Source organism: Garra rufa, chromosome 17 (assembly GCF_049309525.1).
Source record: "Garra rufa chromosome 17, GarRuf1.0, whole genome shotgun sequence".
In the NCBI taxonomy this organism is placed as follows: Eukaryota; Metazoa; Chordata; class Actinopteri; order Cypriniformes; family Cyprinidae; genus Garra; species Garra rufa.
The window spans coordinates 34,837,115-34,850,284 of NC_133377.1; the positions used below are offsets into that span (position 1 = coordinate 34,837,115).

At 36.0% G+C, this 13,170-nt stretch overlaps 1 protein-coding gene across 1 annotated transcript; it reads left to right on the plus strand.

Annotated features, from left to right (window-relative positions):
* The first annotated feature begins 34 nt into the window (after window positions 1-34).
* LOC141289381 (uncharacterized) lies at window positions 35-4,093 on the plus strand. The gene is made up of 9 exons (XM_073821487.1): window positions 35-51; window positions 304-458; window positions 1,291-1,338; window positions 1,458-1,529; window positions 1,689-1,811; window positions 1,902-2,017; window positions 2,176-2,288; window positions 2,410-2,483; window positions 4,029-4,093. The coding sequence occupies exons 1-9, from the start codon at window positions 35-37 to the stop codon at window positions 4,091-4,093; spliced, it is 783 nt and encodes a 260-aa protein (XP_073677588.1).
* Window positions 4,094-13,170: the final 9,077 nt, after the last annotated feature.

Here is a 13,170-nt window from a genome sequence, read left to right on the forward strand (position 1 = left end):
TTGCTGACTTGATGCCAAATTGGAGTCTCCAAAAATGGTATCTGCCCCAAGGTGAGTTGAAAGTGCATAGATCTGAGCATGGCTCGTCCAACTTAATTTGCCAGAAACCATCTTTCTCGTCAAGAATGGCGAAGATAGAGTTTCCAGCTAGGTTACTGCACACATCTGCAGGAGTGGGAATAGAATAGTGGTGCTGTTTTAAGGTTTGTTCAGATCACGAGGGTCCAAACATACCCTCAGTGACCCGTCCTTCTTGCCTGTAATAACGAGGCAGTTCACCCATTCTGTGGGCTCGGGTTACAGGGGATATAACACTTCTACGCACAAGATCTTGAAGAGTTTCTTTCAGCTTGTCACGGACAGCCAGTGGAATATTTCTGCATCCATGTATCACAGGCGTGACTGTCAAGTCAGCATATATATGATGGATGTTATGCGCCGTCTGACCAATGGCAGCAGTAAGGGCTCACGGAAAGGAGGGGTTTACAGAGACTGATTTTTCTAGTTGCTTTACATGAGTTGTTTGCAAATAATTTAGAAATGAGGTAAAATTAAATCTATTTTTGGAGACACCTAAACAGTTTTTTAACCAGGCATACATGTAAACCCGTTTTAGGAGACTCATACAACAATATTAACAACCTTTAAAATTGCATAATAGGAGCACTTTAAAGGCCGTGAAGTTCCAGACTGTCCTTGCAACGTTGGAATTGTCCCTCTTTATAGCCTTAACTGTTTGTGTACAGCTGGCATTGTAAGCTGCTCTTCCAGGTTCAGTAAAGAATATTTGACTTGTACTGTTCCGGAACAGTGTTGTAAATATAACTTAACCACTGATTTCTAGTTGTTTCCTCATTTTGCTAAACAAAGCACTTTTGCTTTCACAATGAAACACACAGTGTCTCCACAACATGGCGACAGCTGCAACAATACTACAGCGAGTATAAAAAGTTACGCCTTCTTTCTTTGAGTATACATGCGGGCGGTGTTATGTAAATCTTCCCACACAGTGAGGTAGACATGTGGGGACATGTTTGAACAAGCCGTTTTAGGAAGGCGTGCCTGAGTCTTAACTTTTTTAAATAAATATCTCTTTGGGTTTAAATATCTCTTTTGACTTTCAGCTTTGCAACTTATACAGATATTATATATCCAAAAACAAAGGAAAACAAGAAACCGCATCATATGACCCCTTTAAATCCAAACTGTGACTTTTTTGGCCAGGCAGTGTAAACATACACACATCCACACATGCATCTTTGCTACTGCTTATGTTTTATCTTTAATCAGATGTCAGTGTTTCTGTGCAACTGTCTGCCCAGAGAACTAACAGCAAAAGTGAGTAAAATATATTTCATGCACCCAATACAGCAACATGTTTCAAGTGTGCACTAGGAGAAATCACTAATTGAGTAACTTTGCTTTTTCAATTTTGTTTATAACTGTTTCTGTACCAGTCATGGCAAGAGAGATTGAGGAACTTACAGCCAATTACACCAGAGTTAGAGAAGATCTCTGCATTAACAATAGTGAGTTATGTTAATTTCAGATTCATCCATAGAACTACAGGATGTTTTTAATTCTGAACCAGTTTTGACCAACCATTCTCAATTTATTTCAGTATAGTTGTTTTTATTCTGTAAATATAAGTCAGATCTTTAAAACCTGTCTCTGTCTTTCTTTCTTAGTAACTGTGAGAGAGCTTACAGCCAACTACACCAGATTTAGAAAACGACTGTCCTTTTTTGAAGGTGAGCTGATTCTGAGTCAAAAAATCTGCACATTTAACCAAAATCTGATTAATATTTGGAGTCTAATGGTGTGAAGAATGGATTATTTTCATATGCTTTTTATTTCAGCATTTACAGCTCAGACTTTGAACTGTGATGTGACCTTGACAGCATTTCATGGGAAATTGTACTTCTTTAGCTGTGATAAACTGAACTGGTCAAGCAGTCGTGCTTTCTGTGTTTTAAAAGGAGCCGATCTGGTCACCATAACCAGCCAAACAGAACAGGTAGAATATTTTAAGCACTCTTTATTGTGTCCATATAATCAATATGGGCAAAATCAGATAAATCAGATAAACTCGCATACTGCATATTATGCTGTCTCGACTGAACTTTCTAAAAATATTTTTATATAATTATGAAATTTTTATTGTTTCTCTATTAGAGGTTTTTGGTTTCTAAAACAAATGAATATCACTGGATTGGCCTCAGTGATCTGGAAACTGAAGGACATTGGGTTTGGGTGAATAACCAAACTCTCAAAGAAACTGGAGTACAGTAAGAACACTGATATATGTTATTTTATTTTATTAAATAATGGCATATTTCACAAAAACTACAAATATTATTGAAAGGTGAATATTGCTTTTATCTTCATCACCTGTTTCTGCTTTGGAAGGTTTTGGCATCAGAGGGAATCTGAGAAAAGTGAACCTGATAACTGGAAAAAAGAGGATCCCACTGGAGAAAACTGTGCAGTTGTGAAAAATGATATCAGTTATTTAGTCAGTTGGTTTGATGTTTCTTGCAATTATCAGATGAAGTTTATCTGTGAAATAAAGTTATAATTTACTAACGTCAACAAACTTTTCATGAGACCTTGCAGTGTGAAGAGTTATGACTCTGAAAAGGTGTTTTAGACCTACACAAGGCTGGAATGGGCTACAAGACCATCGCCAAGCAGCTTGGTGAGAAGCTGACAACAGTTGGTGTGATTATTCGCAAATGGGAAAAAACACAAAATAACTGTCAATCTCCCTCGGACTGGGGCTCCATGCAAGATCTCACCTCATGGAGATTCAGAGAGCAGTGAGGATTCAGCCTAGAACTACAATGGAGGATCTTGTCAATGATCTCAAGGCAGCTGGGACCATAGTCACCAAGAAAAAATTGGGAACACACTACGCCTTGAAGGACTGAAATCCTGCAGTGCCTGCAAGGTCCCCCTGCTAAAGAAAGCACATGTACAGGCCTGTTTGAAGTTTGCCAATGAACATCTGAATGATTCAGAGGAGAACTGGGTGAAAGTGTTGTAGTCAGATAAGACCAGAATCAAGCTCTTTGGCATGGATTTTTGTTTGTTTGTTTGTTATTCTGTCTCACTGTTAAAAAATAAACCTACCATTAAAAGCAGGGGATCAAAAAAATGCCTCACTGTATACACAAGTTGTAAAATCTGCAGACTAACACCAAAGCCACTTAGCTGTCTGAGACAGAGTAGAGAACTGTCCCAAGATGTTTCCCAAAATATATATTTTTTAAGTTGGCCATCAAGAGAAACTGGCTCAGATATCATCTTGTCTTGTACATATAATTATTTATTTTGTCCTGTCAACAAACTCATTTCAAACAGATTAAGCAACACCATGTTTTAAGGGCATTAGTGTGAGCCAGCTTCACCTTCAGTCGGTCTTCTCAGGGAGGCCAAATAATGCTATGTTGTCAGCATACCTAAACAATCTAAAGACTTTTAAACTTTGAACTAAAGTAAATATTAATATTCAGTAAAAAGTCATTTCACAGGTTAAAGTGTGTAAAAGGAAACTTAACACTCCAATTATGTGTGATATCTATGACTCTCAGACTTTCGGAAAGTGTGGCCATGAGTTCACCAAGAGTTCACAGAATTAGATGTGTCAGACTTTTATTGAAAGTCATCAGTTTGTTCACATAGAGGTTTTCATGGAGAAATATGTATAAATCTAGATTCAAAGAGACAAGGTTATCCAACTCTTCAAGATTCTAATTAAGATTCAGACTGTGAAAAACAAGATTCTATGTCTGATGAAGCTCAGTTCCAAATTCATATATGGAGGAATCCAGACACTGCTTATCACCTGCATACTACCATCCCAACAGTAAAGTAAGTGGTGGTAGCAGCCTCAGATCTTGAATTTGTAGCAAATATGCCAGCATTATCTTATTGGCTAACTATGCTAGCAGACTTTAAATACTACCACTGTGTATGATAGCAGATAACTAGTTCACTAATAATGAGATCTTCCTAATACTGTACAGATGCAGCCTCGCCCTCATCCACTCTTCCTCACGAAGTTCCCCCAACTCTTCTCCCAGTTGAATAAGGAGGTAACCAGAATGAGATCCTGCCTTTTAAAAACAGGCTAAAAGGCATTGCAGTTTGATTATAAGCATTAATTCTACTATTTCAATGTCTGACACAACCTTACTTAGTCAATATTGCTGTTGCACTGTACTGCATATTGCACTCTGTTTATATATTTTTGTGTTTAGTATAAGACATTTCATCTTTAAGAATGTTGCATTTTCAATGAATATTTGATTACTGTACGTAATTTTTCTATTACATTTATTTTTGAACAATAAATCATCTGCTAGCTACAGCCATGGTAGGTCTCTGATTAAATACTGATACAGTACCTAGTGGTCAAAAGCAATAACAAAAGTAATAGGTCAGTTCTATTATAATGCAGACAAAGATTTTGAATAGCTAGGTTGGCTTGTATGTTTTGTGTGGCTTGTATGTTTTAACCTCATATTTTGTCATAGGGCCCAAAATTGTGAGCGGCACCCCTGGTCATACCCATACTTGCCAATACATGAACAAATTTATCTGTGAAAAGCCATATTCATTTACCTTCACTGATGCTAAGGAAAAGAGGCCTGATGTCATGTGTGCCTCAAACTTTAACAAAAAATCAAGTGCCCTCTTCAGAATATCATCATTAAAAATAGTTGTGCACTTTTGTAAATGTGCGCTTGACAGTCTTCACATTTTTTTGCATTCAACATTTTTACAAAAAAAAAAACACAATAACATACAACATTTACAAGAAAAATAAGTTATGACATTTTTTTCTTCCTCGCTCATTTATTCCTTTGCATTACTATGAATAATGGATTGATATGTGTTAATATTTATGTGTCTATTCTATATTCAAGTATTTCCTATTGCTGTTACATGAAATGTATTTTAAAATACTGCCACAAGTGTTCTGTCATTAAGTACTCTCATGTCATTCCAAACCCGTAAGATCTGTGTTCATCTTTGAAACACAAATTAAGATATTTTTGATGAAATCCAAGAGCTTTCTGGCCTTGCATAGACAAAAGCGCAACTGAAACCAAGAGAACTTACTTATAAGTTCTATACCTTTCTGCTGCATCAAAAGCACACCATAAAGTCAAAGATGCTGAATTAAACTACTGGACACATTTTTAATAGTTTTAATAAAAGTGTCATAAATAAAAAATCATGACTTGCCGTGTTCATGTGTGATTAGGAATGTAGTAACAGTTAGTTTTGCCATCATTTGTCCTTGAAGTCAATAGAAACAGTTTTATCTATTCACTGAGTTATCCAGTTAAGTAATCTGGGGCAGTTCTTACAATGAGGAAAAAAATATTTGATCCCCTGCTGAATTTGTATGTTTGCCCAGTGGCAAAACATGACTTAGCTAAACCCTTGTTGGCAATCAGAGGCCAGACGTTTCTTGTAGTTGGCCACCAGGTTTGCAAACATCTCAGGAGGGATTTTGTCCCACTCCTCTTTGTAGATCCTCTCCAAGTCAAGTGTTTCCATGTAGTTCTGGGCTGATTCCTTAATGTTCTGATGATCATTGATCCTTCACAAGGTGGGATCTTGCATGGAGCCCCAGACCGAGGGAGACTGACAGTTTTTTTGTGTTTCTTCCATTTGTGAATCGCAACAACTGTTGTCACCAAGCTGATTGGCAATGGTTTTGTAGCCCATTCCAGCCTTGTGTAGGTTTACAATCTTGTCCCTGACATCATTGGACAGCTTGTTGGTCTTGGTCATGGTGGAGAGTTTGGAATCTGATTGATTAATTGCTTCTGGCTCCCAGATTTCTTTTATACAGGTAACAAACTGAGATTAAGAGCACTCCCTTTAAGAGAGTGCTCCTAATCTCAGCTGTATAAAAGACACCTGGGAGCCAGAAATATTGCTGATAGGGGATCAAATACTTATTTCACTCATTAAAATGCAAATCAATTTATAGCATTTTTAAATGTGTTTTTCTGGATTTTTTTTTTTTTTTTTGACAACCATACAACCATACTGTATGCGTTCACCCTGATTTTTTATTTATTTCTTTTTTTTATTTTTATTTTTTTTAAGAAGGAATAGTCAAGTGTGGCTGCATTATCACCCCTGTAGCTCATTCCTGATTAAAGGAACAAGCCATGTTACAACTGCCCCTTGTTGCAACAGTCCCTACTCTTGACTACTACAAGAACACAACAAAATTAGTCCTGGTCACCCATTTCCTCTCTGACATGCAGCCAATAAAGAAACTACATCCACACAAATGCAGCTGGAATTGCAACTAACAACTAACTTGAGAAAACAATACAACAGCCTCCTTCATTTAGAGCAGCACAGAAAAAACAAAACCTATGGGGTGTTGACATGAAATTCAAAGGTTTGGGTTTAGGTTTCACCTCAGTCAAAATCACGTTCCGGGGATTGAGGGGGTTTTGCTTCAACCCATGGACAAAAATAATTAATGAATTCATTAATTAATGAAAAATAAAAATCAGGCAACAGTATAAAGCCCAATTTTGGCAACTTAAATACTGTTTGGCAACACTGGCCAAACACACTGGCCGTGTGCTGACCGGAGCAATATCTGGCAACAATAATCTGAAAGGAAAAGTAAACACTCCCTCTTACATGTGGGTGGTATTTTGCTGCTACAACAGCATGAAAAAGGGATGGGTTTCCCATGCTAACTGGGCCCCAAATGTAAAAAAAAAAAAGAAAAGAAAAAAAAGAAAGAGGAAGTCAATATTTTCAAGAGCCTGTAGGAACTGCAGGAATTGCTCAAAGAATGAGTGCAAAATGTACAGCTGTTTGAAAATAACTGTAAACAAATATGATCACTGAATAATCATTTATTCTGTTTGTAGGATTAGAGGTCCATCAAATATTTCACATCTCTTAGACTTTAGCAAATAATGGATTTTTTTTCCTAATAAAGCTTGTGCAAATGTTAACCTATCTGAGTCATCTAACCCGAATGAAGGGAAGGAGGAGTGGTGGGGTGTAGTATTGTCAGTAAACAGGTCCAGAAAATGGTCAAATTATTTTAGAAACTCAAATTATCCTTTCAGCTCTAGGAACAGTCTAAATGCCAAAATTTAGTCCTTTCCTCTTTTACAAACTTTGTTTTAGGGCAGCCATAACTATAATACAAAATGTTGGAAGAATGCTGGAAAGCAAAGAGTCAACTTTCTCCAAAAGTACAACTTCACATTGGCTCACTCACCTCCAGAGGGAGTAACATGCTTTTAGTTTAAAAGAGGGGAGGGGAGTCTGTGGAGCATTTGATATTCTGACATGAATATGTTGGTGATAATGATCCTTAACTAGAAGTCCTTAACAGACCACTTTCTATTGATTAAAGACCCTCTACATCAACCAGTTCTCTTTCCTCTTTACAGATCAACTGGAGACTCCACAACTGAATCAGGACATTATTTTCCAACAGAGAGTATGCAAGTATTATTTTCTTTAAGTGTCATTAAGTTGTGTTTACCAAAAAAACAATCAAGCTCTTCTTTTCAGCTGTTGCATTTCAAATATTACCATAACCTCATGCCAACGACAAACTGTTTGCATGTTTGTATGTGCATTTGTATTTGACTAGTTTAACAGTTTTGCTGTGAATAGTTGAATTGTTTAATCGTTTAGCCATTTAATCGAGTGCCTAATGCCAACTGACAGTGATAGATCAATATTAGGATATTATTGTATACAGTCAAGACAATAATATACTATCGTAGTCTTGTTCTCATTTAACATTCCCTGGAAAACGGCTGGCCAGACGTATTCAGTTAAGATTCTGTTAAAAATTCGCCAAATCACTTACTTAATCCAAAATTGTAGCCATGATGGATTATAAATTTAATCTTTAAAAGATTTAGAAAAGTTCAAAGAATTTGGTATTGATGAACACGATAAACAGTATACGGTGCTAAAAACGATAGAAAAGCATTAACTAGTTTATTCAGGTGTTACCCAACCCTCTATATAGACAAAATAAATCTTCTCAGAATAACGTTCAGTATTTTCCCTGTCTAAAAAGAACTGAGCAAATTATATCATCTAAAATGTGCATACTTCTGCAATGAGAGCATTTGCCATCTGGAACTGTTGCAGAAGACATTGTTTTCATACTTTTGATATCTCATTGGTCTCACAGAAGGAAGCTTCAAGGAAATACAAGTATGGAAGGTGATAGAAAAAAATTAAAGTGGTTTATAGAAATATCCCACTCACGTCCCATCTTATATCCATATCCCAAAACTAATGAAAGTGTTTCTGAATGCACAAGAGATCTCCTGCATGAGAACATACAACTTAAAACCGGACAATGTTTAAAACATGTAAACATTGTAGAATTTGTTCTTTTATTCTGTAAAGTCATAAATTATTTAAGTGAACCCCAACTGCTACCTGATCTCATGACAAAAACAAAACTGTGTGATACGAAATACATAGCAATAAGTACATACACTGTTAGACATTTCAAAGGGTATTTACAGTAACTTACTGGCAACACTGTTTTCCCCGGGGAAAACCCCCGGCTCTGTCCCGCTGGTTCCGTGTCCTCAGACGCGAGCAGCGCGACGTGACAAAAGACAGTATAGAAACCATTAAAATCCGTGGTACTATCCACAATAGATGCAGAACAGTACTGATGCCGCAGTATATTTCTGAAGTAGATTAGTACTCTAAGCACACAGTTTCACTCTAGCTGTTTCTGACACGAAGAATAAACTCCTGTAGCTTAAAATCCTGTCAGCCCAAATGTAAGAAATGAGGAAAAGAATTACCTCAATGGAGTGGCGCCAAAGAGGTCGTTACCGCAAATACAGTAGTATACAGCAATTTTTAAAAATACAGTTAGTCTCTGTATGTGGTGTTTGACGTCACAGAAAATTCCCATGATGCAAAGGGAAATACAGTTATTTACTTTAAAGGTTATTTACTTTTATACTGGGTGATATACAGTAAATAACTGTAGAAATTACAGAAATGTCTAACAGTGTATCACTGCCGTTTCCAACAGAAATGTCCACTTGAGGCGGTAAAACAGCAAGCACTTGTAATCATTTTAAGATTACAGCCCCATATGTTTCACTTTCCAGAGAATTTCCAGAGTTGGACTTGAAAACCTTGGCTATGAAATCTGTGAAAAACTTGACTCACGATGAAAGACCTGAAAGACGAGAGATTGAAAAACAAGCTATAATGGCACTTTTAGGTTTAGACGTAGTGCATATGGTATGCTATTTTAAAACGCCACGCCGCATTAGAGTTACAGCGCCACTCATTGGACATTTTAAGTCAGAACTGCGGTGACACATACAAAACCATCACATAAAACGTACCAAATGTACGTTTATTTGCTCCGGAGAAAAAAAAAAAATTCTTGTCTTTCATGTCTGTACAAATGACAATTTTTACTGTACTAATGTGTCTGTGGCTAACTTGTTTCCAGCAAACGTTCAACCAGAAGAGCACTTCTTTTAAAGGATTCATGAAATGGATTCAGTGCATGAAAGCAGTGATTACATGCCAACATCAAGTGGCAAATGCTCTAAGTACAAAGGTAAGGTGACATCTTTCAGAATGTGTTTTCTGACCCAGCATTATAATTTAGTTGAGTTGTTGAAAATGTACTAAAATGAACATGGTACTACTAAGAAACTAATAAAGTTATTTGTTTGGGGCACTTTATCACTTTAACGCTTAATTTCAACCCAGGCTCATTGGCAATACGTGACTCTGCCTACATTTCTGCAGAACCTGAAATACGTATCTCCAGGTACATTTGGCTGCACTTTTCGGGTGAACCGTCCACTAGAGGCGCTAATGTGTATTGTTTTCCTCCGTTTTAAATACACGTTTATTAAAGGTTAGAAAGCAAATTAAACAGTGCTCGGTCTTCTCAGCATACAAAACGTTTGTATTAAACTTGTTAATTCCACATTTTTAAGGTGCCAAAGACACACGTCTCGTCTGGATTTATCCTTTAACTTCGATGGAGAGCAGTTGCGTACAAATACCACGCAGCATCTTCTACGGCAATTACGTCACCAGCGAGGCTCAGTTCGACCAGTTCACCTGATACGTGTACATCTTCAAGCAGGTAAGTGACCGCAACAATCTTTTCATTATTTTAATTATTTCAGTGTTTCTACATCACTTTCATGGGGTCATGTGTTAAAACGGAAGCTTAGTGGAACAGTTAGCACGGCTGCTAACGTTAGCCTACGATTGACATTAGCCTAAGCATTACCACTGTAACTGTAGTTTTACTATAGTATTTGTAGGATATGCACACTAACCACTAACTTACTATGGTTTTACCACTGTAACCGTAGTTTTACTATAGTATTTGTAGGATATGCACACTAACCACTAACTTACTATGGTTTTACCACTGTAACCGTAGTTTTACTATAGTATTTGTAGGATATGCACACTAACCACTAACTTACTATGGTTTTACCACTGTAACCGTAGTTTTACTATAGTATTTGTAGTATAAGCACAGTAAACACAACACTTACTATGGTTTTACCACTGTAACCGTAGTTTTACTATAGTATTTGTAGGATATGCACACTAACCACTAACTTACTATGGTTTTACCACTGTAACCGTAGTTTTACTATAGTATTTGTAGTATAAGCACAGTAAACACAACACTTACTATGGTTTTACCACTGTAACCGTAGTTTTACTATAGTATTTGTAGGATATGCACACTAACCACTAACTTACTATGGTTTTACCACTGTAACCGTAGTTTTACTATAGTATTTGTAGCATAAGCACAGTAAACACAACACTTACTATGGTTTTACCACTGTAACTGTAGTTTTACTATAGTATTTTTAGTATAAACACAGTAAACACAACACTTACTATGGTTTTACCACTGTAACCGTAGTTTTACTATAGTATTTTTAGTATAAGCACAGTAAACACAACACTTACTATGGTTTTACCACTGTGACTGTAGTTTTACTATAGTATTTGTAGTATATGCACAGTAAACACAACTCTAACTATGGTTTTACCACTGTAACTGTAGTTTTACTATAGTATTTTTAGTATAAACACAGTAAACACAACTCTAACTATGGTTTTACCACTGTAACTGTAGTTTTACTATAGTATTTTTAGTATAAGCACAGAAAACACAACTCTTACTATGGTTTTACCACTGTAACTGTAGTTTTACTATAGTATTTGTAGTATATGCACAGTAAACACAACTCTAACTATGGTTTTACCACTGTAACTGTAGTTTTACTATAGTATTTGTAGTATATGCACAGTAAACACAACTCTAACTATGGTTTTACCACTGTAACTGTAATTTTACTATAGTATTTTTAGTATAAGCACAGTAAACACAACTCTAACTATGGTTTTACCACTGTAACTGTAGTTTTACTATAGTATTTTTAGTATAAACACAGTAAACACAACTCTAACTATGGTTTTACCACTGTGACTGTAGTTTTACTATAGTATTTTTAGTATAAGCACAGTAAACACAACTCTTACTATGGTTTTACCACTGTAACTGTAGTTTTACTATAGTATTTTTAGTATAAACACAGTAAACACAACACTTACTATGGTTTTACCACTGTGACTGTAGTTTTACTATAGTATTTTTAGTATAAACACAGTAAACACAACTCTAACTATGGTTTTACCACTGTGACTGTAGTTTTACTATAGTATTTTTAGTATAAGCACAGTAAACACAACTCTAACTATGGTTTTACCACTGTGACTGTAGTTTTACTATAGTATTTTTAGTATAAGCACAGTAAACACAACTCTAACTATGGTTTTACCACTGTGACTGTAGTTTTACTATAGTATTTGTAGTATATGCACAGTAAACACAACTCTAACTATGGTTTTACCACTGTAACTGTAGTTTTACTATAGTATTTGTAGTATATGCACAGTAAACACAACTCTAACTATGGTTTTACCACTGTAACTGTAATTTTACTATAGTATTTTTAGTATAAGCACAGTAAACACAACTCTAACTATGGTTTTACCACTGTAACTGTAGTTTTACTATAGTATTTGTAGTATATGCACAGTAAACACAACTCTAACTATGGTTTTACCACTGTGACTGTAGTTTTACTATAGTATTTTTAGTATAAGCACAGTAAACACAACTCTTACTATGGTTTTACCACAGTAACCGTAGTTTTACTATTGTAACTGTGATTTTACGGTGTACTATTTGTAAAGCACAGTAACCACAATGCCTACCACACTTTTAAATGTTTTTTGTGAAGTAATTGTAATTCAGTATTTGTTTCTGTCTTGCAGTTATGTCAGATCACCTTCTCCAGCAGCTCTTTTAAGAAGCCATCTCTGGTAAAAGCCATCACTGTATGAACTGTAATCCATAATTAATGTACACATAGTTTTGCTCTCTCTCTCTTTCTGTGGTTCATCATGACATTTTTAAAATCTCATAATTTTGACCAATTCTGTCAGAAAGCTGCTAGAATGAACAGGGAACTTGAACTCAAAGCTCCCAATGCTGATCTTGAAGAAGCTGTGAAAGAGGCTGAAAAGTCCTTCTATGATTCAATCTTTCACAGTAATGTTGAAGACATTTAGCTATAACTGATTTGCTTTAATCAACGCATCCTTATTTTAGGTGTTAATAATACCTTTCCTTACAGTCCTTCCTCTCAAATATTTTGGTCACAGATTTTGTTTAACACATTGTCTCAACATGTGTGTATTTCTCTTTGTTTCAGGGTAAAGGGAAGACTAAAGGAAGGCCTGTCATGGGATTTGAATTGGGCCATGTTGTGCATTTCTGGAAAAGACCAAAAGCAAAGGCAAACATTCCAATGGTATGTCAATGTTGGTCTGAGCACCTTGACTGAACTGTACTGCAGTTACATTTTGCACAGCATCTGTACATACCCTACAGCCCCATCAGAAACAACAATCAACAAAGTGTCATGTCGAAGTATTAATAATTCATACAATTTACCAAGCCAGCAAATGTATATGATATTGTACAAGTGTACTCATATAAAATTCTATGATTTTTCACTTGTACTTGTGTCAATGGCCATTGCCTCA

Coding starts and splice junctions, on each gene's coding strand:
- LOC141289381 (XM_073821487.1), top strand. Junction 1,339..1,457: donor CCAGAGAACTAACAGCAAAA/GTGAGTAAAATA, acceptor TTTCTGTACCAG/TCATGGCAAGAGAGATTGAG. Junction 1,530..1,688: donor AGATCTCTGCATTAACAATA/GTGAGTTATGTT, acceptor TTTCTTTCTTAG/TAACTGTGAGAGAGCTTACA.